This window comes from Carcharodon carcharias, chromosome 3 (assembly GCF_017639515.1).
Source record: "Carcharodon carcharias isolate sCarCar2 chromosome 3, sCarCar2.pri, whole genome shotgun sequence".
Taxonomy (NCBI): Eukaryota; Metazoa; Chordata; class Chondrichthyes; order Lamniformes; family Lamnidae; genus Carcharodon; species Carcharodon carcharias.
Window position 1 is genome coordinate 199,298,718 of NC_054469.1, and position 9,051 is coordinate 199,307,768.

General features: G+C 46.7%; 1 protein-coding gene across 5 annotated transcripts in view; it reads left to right on the forward strand.

Annotated features, from left to right (window-relative positions):
• LOC121276285 (uridine phosphorylase 1-like) overlaps positions 1-8,628 on the forward strand; it is a 161,764-nt gene extending 153,136 nt beyond the window's left edge. For 4 of the 5 annotated variants that reach the window (XM_041184528.1, XM_041184529.1, XM_041184532.1 and 1 more), the window contains one exon: positions 8,243-8,628. In XM_041184528.1, the coding sequence (XP_041040462.1) occupies positions 8,243-8,382 (140 nt within the window). In that variant the 3' untranslated portion in view covers positions 8,383-8,628. Of the gene's footprint in view, positions 1-4,103; positions 4,243-8,242 lie in introns of all 5 variants that reach the window. The other variant, XR_005942638.1, reaches the window with a different exon arrangement.
• Positions 8,629-9,051: the final 423 nt, after the last annotated feature.

Here is a 9,051-nt window from a genome sequence, read left to right on the forward strand (position 1 = left end):
AGGAGATCTGAGAAGGCTGCACCCCATCTCACCCCCCTCATTCCCAACTGGAGGTCCTGCTATGGGATCTGAGGGACTACATTGAGATGACATTTGCCAAGGACAGGAGAAAGAAGACAGCATCTCCAACCAAGCAAGTGCAGATAGAAGTGGCTGAGGAGGTTAGTAGGACCGTAATTGCTCCAACCTGGAAGCAATGCACCAAGAGGATCCAGGATCTCAGGAGGTCAGGAAAGATGAGTGACATACCACTTTTAGGTGCCAAGCCCCATTCTCTTAATTTCTCAGCATTTTCCTGCACAGCACTCTTCAGGAAAAACTCACCTTGCTACTCCACTCATTCCATGCTCTCCAGGTAGCTCACATTCTTATCTGAACAGACAACACTCATATTGCCTTTGCCTTATTGCTCTCTTGCACCTATGCCTCACAGTGACCTATACAAACACTGTCCATTCCTACTGTTCGCACAAGCCATTACTAACACTTATAACGTTCTGCTTTCTCTCCTTCCAAGAGAGCGCAGAACCTTGGGGAGTAACAGAGAACTACTGCTGGGGGGTGTCCTTCCTGTGACAGATACCTTGTTGGCCACTGGCAGTGTCTGCCCATCTGCTCCACTGGGAAGGAAGTCTTGCTTGAGAAGTTGCAGTTGTCAGCAATGACTTGCCATGCCAACCTGAACCTCTTGGGGCTCTGCTGCTCTCACATGTTGAGAGAGTTGAACTTTGCCTCTTGATTCTATAGTGGGGGTATTGCCTCCTAGGGGCTGGATCTCTGTGTCCTTTCCTCTGCCCTGTGAAGTGGCATTTTGCTGAGGAGAAGGCTGGTGCTGGTGGGTCTCCTACAGGTACAGTTGGTTTTGGTGTCGCTGCTGCTCTTACTCTTCGTCGGAGGTGCAAGGTAGAGATGCTTTAACTGCTCCTATGCCAAGGTGAAGGCTAGCAGCAAGGAGGCGCAGCTGAAGTTGACTGAGGCATAAGACAGGTAAAATGACTTTGAAGTTGGCAATCACCTGTCAACCAGTGAAGGCACTCCCTGAGAAGGAATGCTCTGAACAGCAGTCTGTCATCTGGCCATGGCTGCAGCTCTTCAGTTTCGCTGATCAAAGGCTTCCCAGTCTGTTAGTTTCACTGAAGAAGCATTCCCCACCGTGCACTTGCCTGGTTGACCCTGGTGAGTTCCTGATAGCTTGGGAGACAGTTTGTTGACATAATTCCAAAATCTTTGGTTAAAAGAGAACTTAATCACCAATTTGAATATTTAAATGCAGCTACACAGTCCCTCCTCATTCACCTTCAAACCTTCTGGGTGAAATGCGGATGATATTGGGATCCTGAGACAAGGTCTCTTTTAGGAGACTCAAATCTCTTCATGCACCCAAACTCACCTTTCCCCTGGATTTTGTTGCATTTTCCATCTGGCTGTTTTGGGATGACGGCTGCTTTTAATTCCCTAGTTTCTCGCAATTGACCAATCCTAGCAATTAGTCAAAATTTCGGCCAATGCCTGCCACATCACAGTGTCCAGATTTTGGCTAGTGGTCACAAGTCATTGGAATTTTACACAGAGGCGGTGGCCCCATCCACGGGCCAGAAGGTTGGGGGCAAGACAAAGGATTTCACAATTCAATTTTACCTGAATCAGGTAATTAATTGTCTGCAGTTGTGGTTTCCACCCCTCTAAGGCAGGATGTCCTGTATCCAAGAGCTGCTGGTCATTCAGGGGGCCGGTAGCTCTTCAGTCTCAGCAGATTCACCAGAAGCAGTGCTCACTGTTGGGAGTGCAGCACAAAGCGGACCAGCAACAATGGAGCAGGCCCAGAGTGGGGTCAGAGATCACTGGGCCAATCAGGCCGGCCCCAGCAAGGGGTGCAGCTGGGTGTCAGAGATCGTTGACTCGGGCAGGAGTGAGTCTTCCAGCGCGGATGGCCCTTGCCACCAGGACGGGGATGGTGGACCCTCCGTGTGCCACAGAGTGCTGGATCAGGAGAGACTCCCTCTCCCACCCTGAGCCCACAGGGATTCCACCAGGTTTTATCAGCAGTGAAAGTGGCCATTAATTGAAGGACCTCAATTGACCTAAGAGCAAGCAAGCCACCCTCCACCTATACTGCCGAGGGTAAAATACCAGCAGAATTGTGAAGGCGACGGGCACTGCACCCCCAGCCATTCCACCCGATTTTACACCCTGCGTTTCTGAGTCTGCTTCTCGGGGGGTGGGGAAGAGTGTAAAATTCCAGTCATAGAATGTATTCCTGAGTATTATGAACAGTAAAATGCATTTCAGATCAATGTTGTGAACATCTAAAAACAGTTTTATTCCTTTGAAGACTCCATAGAGAATAAAATTCAGTCCCTAGGCCGTGCCTAATAACTCGGAAGGTAAGTACATCATGTAATGGTACGGAATCGTGCAGATGAGGAAGCTCCAGGTTTTATCCCTCATAGGTGCTGATTAAATGAAACATTGGAGCATTTTGTTTCTTTTCCTCATTCTTTTCCTCCAAGTGCCTTCAAATACAGGATCAAATCAACTCCTCGTTCTACTCTCCTTTCTGATGGAAAATTGTGGGCTTATCTTTTTCAAAAGGCTGTTGAAGAGTTCTGGTTCTAAGCAAGCCAAGTTAATGGGCCCGAGATTCGAGAAGTCCTGGAGACTCCATGGAACTTAAAAATGGCGTACAGAACCAGAGTGAAGTCTAATATATGTTTAGAACTTTATTTTATTTTATCTAAGCATGGCTGCTGAGGCCTGCCCTTGGTGGATACTGGGTGAGTTGACATGGAGGGTGTAAGGACAAAAGATGGTGGATGGGGAGTGTTGTGAGTTGACATGGGTTGGCACTAAGTTGGCATGGGGCTATAAGGGGCCATGAGGATGAGTGGGACATGGGTTGACATGGGGGTTATAAGGAGCTTTTGTGGGGTGTGTAGGGGGCATGAGTTGGCATGGATGGGGAGTGGGGTGTGAAGGGTGAGAGCTAGAGGGCCTAATTTTTAACAAAGCAACTGGGACAGAGTCCCAGAGAACCGAGATAAACCTTTCAGCCAGCCCACCTCGGCACTCAGCAGCTCCTGTGGCCTCCTCCAATCTGAAATTTCCTCGTGTGGCGCACCCTCCTCTGCAAAAGTGCCCAAATGGCACGATTTTCACTCTGCAGGGCTGGAGGGCGGGGTAGGGGTTGGGGCGGGATGGAGCTGGGCCCCTGTCCCCGCAGAGTGAAAAATCATGCCGTCTTGAGGAGGATGCACCGGACCAGGAAATTTCACAACACGAGCTCCCCGCCTCAAGCTAAAGTTCGGCCCAATTCTGATCTAATCAGAAATTTACATTGTCTTCTCCCATATGGTAACCTCATACGCGGGCAAAATGTTTCTCAGTTTGATCATTCATTGATAGATAGCTTCAACCGGAGAACAGCCAAAGACAGCAGTCAGGATAACGGGTCTTTCCGGCAGTGCATGTGGGACTCTGAAGTTATTGCATTTACATAGACCAGATATCTCAAAGCACTTTACAGCTAGTTAAGTACTTTTGAAATGCAGTCACTGTTGCAATGACAGGAAACAGGGCAATTTGTGCACAGTGAACTCCCACAAACAACAAAAGTGATAATGACCAGTTAATCTATTCTTGTGATGTTGATTGAGGGATGAAAATTGCCCAGGACACCAAGAATATCTCCTCTGTTCTTCAAAAATAGTACCAGGGGATTCTTTATATCCATCTGAACAGGCAGATGGGGACTCAGTTTAATGGCTCATCAGAAAGACAGCACCTCCTACAGTGCAGTACTCTCTGGGGGTGTCAGTCTTCATTTTTGTGCTCAAGCCCAGGAGTGGAACTTGAACCCACACCTTGAGACTCAGAGGTAAGCGTGCTACCAACTGAACCATGGCTGATGCTTTCTTCTCTCCACTGACATGATGAATAATTTAGTATAACCTTGCAAGGACTCCAACACATACAGAACTGATTCTGAACTATCCTCTGCTCCAATTATTTGTTTTAAACTGTAATATTTCATGCCAGCTCCTTGAATCTTGATTCTATCCATTTCTATCCTCAGTCATTCTTTCCCTTTCTTTGTTTCATCATAGGAACCCAAGTTTCACTTCTGATACAAAAACAAAATACTGCAGATGCTGGAATTCCAAAATAAGGTTGTTGAAGGCCGGGGAGCATCAGTGGAGAGAAAATGGGGAGAATTTTATGGAGTCCACAAGAGCAGGAAACAAGGCATGCGGGGGTGACTTAATTAGGCGGATATGAAATTTCGATTTCCTGGTGACGGGTTAAAATGCAGAGATAAGTCAGAGATGTGTTTGTGGCATGTTGAAAATTGCGCCTGCCTGTGGTGGGTTGGTACTTGTAATATATTTGCATGCCATGAATACTCATTAACTTGAAACAGTTTTCAATAAAGTTCTACCCTTGGGATAAAGTCAGTGGTACACGAGAATCTTGTGCCACTCGGTTCATTTAAAGGTAATGTGCACTAGTCAGCTTAGTGCATTTGTAATTAAGGTAAGCAGTTCTCTATGTTGAATTCTATGCAGAAGGCGATGGATGTTGAGAGTTTGGTGTTTGGCTGCAGGAAGGTCCGGTGGAGGAAAGGGAGGGTGGACAGAAAGTGGTGTTCATGTGAAAGGGGGTGTAGTGAAAAAAGGGTGGCCCTGTGTCCTGGGTGTGGTGAGGATGGGTGTGTCAAGCAGGGAAAGAAAAATGGATGAAGGACCTAAAGGGTGGGGTAATGCTATCAATGGTGGAGTTCTGAGGGTCGAATTGAGGATCCTGGGTAATGGAGAGAATAGTCACAGTCAAAGGGGGAAGTTGTACTCGGTTTGGGGGGGTAGGTCCAGGGTTGGGTATGGGAGTGGGTCCATGGGGTGGGTCACGGGAGCGAGCAAAAGCATGGAGGAGAATAATGGGAGGATTCGGGGTCAGAGTGGACATTGGGATGTCACGCTTATAGACATGGAGGAGAGAGATGTTATGTGTAAGGAAATGGTAATAGAGTCCAGGGTAACGGGGAAGGCTCAAGGATAATGGAGAGGAAAGTTATGTTGCGTGGGTCAGAGGTGATGAGGGCAAGTGTGAGGGTGACAGGGAGGTTAGAAGATACAGGATCGGGTTTTGAATGTAACACACACCAATATCTTTGACTCGCTGAGAGGAGGGTCGTTTCCTTTGGGTAGAGTCAACATTGCCCACACTGGCCAATTAAAGGGACTCCCTGATGAGAACCATGGACGAGCATGCTTTCACATGCATGTCTGCGCTCTTCACACAGTGTACTAACCGCCATAACCATGAGTCTCATTCACCCAATTTTCCTGCAACATCGGGAGCAGGAGGAGAGGATGAGAAGGAGGAGAGTTCTTGCTGTCCAACATTAGAGGCTGCAGGGCCGATAACAGGCAGCACTGGAGAGCGAGGTTGCTTCAGATGCAGCAATCCAGGGAAGGCATCGGCAAATACAGGCACTGGCACATCAACGCATCCAGAGGACAAGAACAAACTACTTCCAGATGTCAGGAAATGATCACCGAGATTTGTCAAATGTGCTGCCATATGGATTTGTTGAGAATCCCACGAGTAGCCCTCAAGGTTACAGCAGCATTCAATTTCCATGCCAGCAGTGGCTTCCAGGGCACAATGGGTAACATGTGGCATCTGTTGGCTTGCCACATTTAGGTACATAAAGTAGAATGGGGGCACGGTGCTTTGTCTCTCCCATGCATTCACTAGTGAGTGCTGATACCAAGGATATCTTAGGGATACAGGTACATCCATGTAACAGCCAACCTAGCCCCATTATTCAAGTGTTTTGAATATAACTGTACCTGTCTTATTTATAACCACTGAGAATTAAGTGGGCCAATATCATCGAGTGCATAGATGGGGTTCCAGCTGTGCCTGAATTTAAAGCCATGATCCACAGAAAGATTATCACAGAAGTAACAGCTCACATGAACATTCAATAAAGAATACACTAAAATGAAACACATCTCATTCAGGAAGAATGTCTCTATCCCTCTCTCCTCTTGAGCCCTCACAATGTCAGAAACAGGGGAGAGGCTCCAAAAATCCAAAAGTCTCAATAACTATGAATGATTATAGAAAGCAATTAATATTGTGCCTATTTTAACAAGTGAGACAAACTTGGAAGACTCACCCATTCCATTTTAGTGCTCATTTTTTTCAATTTTCTTTTCCTATCACTATATCTAGTGACTATATCTACTGACATCAGCAGCTCAGGCAGAGGCGGTTTAAGTGTTATGCCCGTTGCCTTGGATGGATCGTGGTGGGCATCCGCTGAAGGCATGGGGCCTTGAGGGCTCCAGCCTACTGGGGTTCTCCTGCACCAGTCCAGGGGTGTCCCCCTCGGCCTTGCCAGCTGGGGCTGTTGGGGTCAATGGTGGAAGAGATTAGGAAATGCTGTTAACCCTGAGGTGTCCTGAGATGAAGGCCCCAGGACAGCTGGTTTGTACTCCTCTACTGGGTCTGCAAATGCACCTCCCTGTCTCCCTGAGGGGAAGGGGCTCCTGGAGGGAGATCCAGGTGGCTCATATCCCTCTCACCTAGCCACTATTACACTGAGCCCATGGCTAAACCTATAGAATACAGGTCAGAGCACATTATTGAATGCTCAACACAAAAACAGAATTACCTGGAAAAACTCAGCAGGTCCGGCAGCATCGGCGGAGAAGAAAAGAGTTGACGTTTCGAGTCCTCCTGACCCTTCCACAGAACTATCCCCGCAGTTCTGTGGAAGGGTCATGAGGACTCAAAACATTAACTCTTTTCTTCTCCGCCGATGCTGCCAGACCTGCTGAGTTTTTCCAGGTAATTCTGTTTTTGTTTTGGATTTCCAGCATCCGCAATTTTTTGTTTTTATCTTATTGAATGCTCAACCTGGCTCACCATGGCGGTCTCCATCCTCTCAACGGATGAAGCCATATGCTCAGTTGCCTGGGACATAGCAGTGCTCAACGCATAGATTCCTCCATACCCCACGCAAATCTGCACATAGTTGCTAGCATCTCCGCTATATTTTCCCCAAGTCTCTGCTGCATATCAAGTAGGCTTTTTGTTACCGTGACTAGAGGCCCATCTTCAGCATGAGGCTCAGCAGGGGCCTGATCCCCAGCAGCTCCCCCCATCATCTGGGACCCATCCTCCCTCAGCTGCTGGGACATGCCCATGCAGATTGTGCTCCCAAACGTACATGCGAACCCTCCACAGACTGTGTGGGTGTAACTATGCTGACGGAGGTGGATGATGAGACAGTTGACCATGCACTGGCTGCTTGGCCCTAGAGGTAGAGCCTTCTGACTTCTACTTTGGCTTCAGTCTGGTCCTTAGATGGGCCGAAGGGCCTTTTTCTGTGCTGTAGACCTCTATGACTATGAGAGAATGTAGAAGTGGTGCTCAGTTCTGGTCACAATATTGGGAATGACCTACTGTTGACAAAATCCTGGCCATTTACTCTGATACCATCTCTACAGATGCTGCCTGACCTGCTGGATATTTCCAGAATCTTCTGTTTTTATTTCACTCTTCTGTCTCCTCTCCCTTCTATTTTTTCTAAAACTTTCCACTCTAAAAGGACCTTCCACGGTGCCCATCGGGCACGGAAGGCGAGTTGGGGTGCTTTATCAACCCTCTTAATCACATTTTGGTTTGATGTTGTAAGTTTCCTTTAAATTTTGTCTTTGGTTTTGCAGTAACTCTAACTGAGGGGCTGCGTTTTATTTTATCCCTCATTTTGTTAATTTGGTTTATTTGGTTGGCTTTAAAAGAGCTAAAAGGATCTTGTGTGCTTAAATTAATTTTTAAACCACTGCTGCTTAGCGTTGATCCTTCAAATCACCTGATTTCAATCACATACCCAAAGTGAACACATTTGCACTTTATTAAATTGATCTGCTTTCTATGTTGTGCTGATGATCTTGTATGGTGCAGCACAGTGCTGTGCAATGCATTTACTCCATGACCTCATTTGAGGTCTTTTGAGGTGCAATTCAACATCTACCAGCCATTCCTGTAGCTTAAAAAACAGTTAAGAGCTAGTTCAGGCTGTGGATCTGGCGTTTTGGCTTAATTCACATTGAATTCTGTTGCTATGCATCAGCCATTTAGTAGTGGATTTGTGGCACAAGGAGCTCAGTGTGGCATCGGAGTCAATGAAAGAATAAATTACTAGCCGCCTAACTTGACCTTCTCTCTACAGGTGCAGTAGTATGCGTAACCCTTCTGGACCGACTGCAAGGTGATCAGATTGGCAGTTCCCATGAAGTGCTTGAAGAATATCAGGAGAGACCACAGAAGTTAGTTGGCTGTTACATAAAGAAAACATTCTGCAAGAAATAGGCAAGTCTGTCTATTCATCACGTTGAAAAGGCCAAGTTGTTTTAACTTCTTCAATTTTTCAGAACTTGTATTATTTTAAATATTTGGAATGGGGACTTCCTTATGTTTACTCATTATCTCTATATGTTTTGAAAGCCATAAAGGAAGTTCAGTAGTAGGGAAGTTGTAATGATATCTCCAGTGCTGTTTGCTAAAATAGTTATATTTGGCCTGGCTAAATGTTGAAGAATAAAGGGATTTAAACCACTTCTTTAGTGTGATCACTTTGTATAAAACAATACATTAATTACATAGAGAAATCATGGGCGGAATTGTCCCAGATTTGCACTAAGTGTGGTAGTTTTACCTGCCAGCCGCGATGGCAGGTTTTCACACCATAACGTCCCAAACCCACCATATTTATGCATTCCTGGGAACCATGCCATTTCGATGACGGGCGGGCTCTCAGTCACTTGCCACACCATCACCTCACCACTTCATACACTGGGCGCCATATTTAAAGTCCAGTGCTTCCAGCCCACGAATACTGCAGGGAAGGGGTCCACAATAGGCAAAAAGACTGCAGCGCACAGGTTTAGTGACGTATCACTGGAAAGCCCTTTGGATGCTGGGGAGGTCCTCTACACCTGCTCTGGCCATAGGATGAGCAACAGCATGACCAACCTGGCT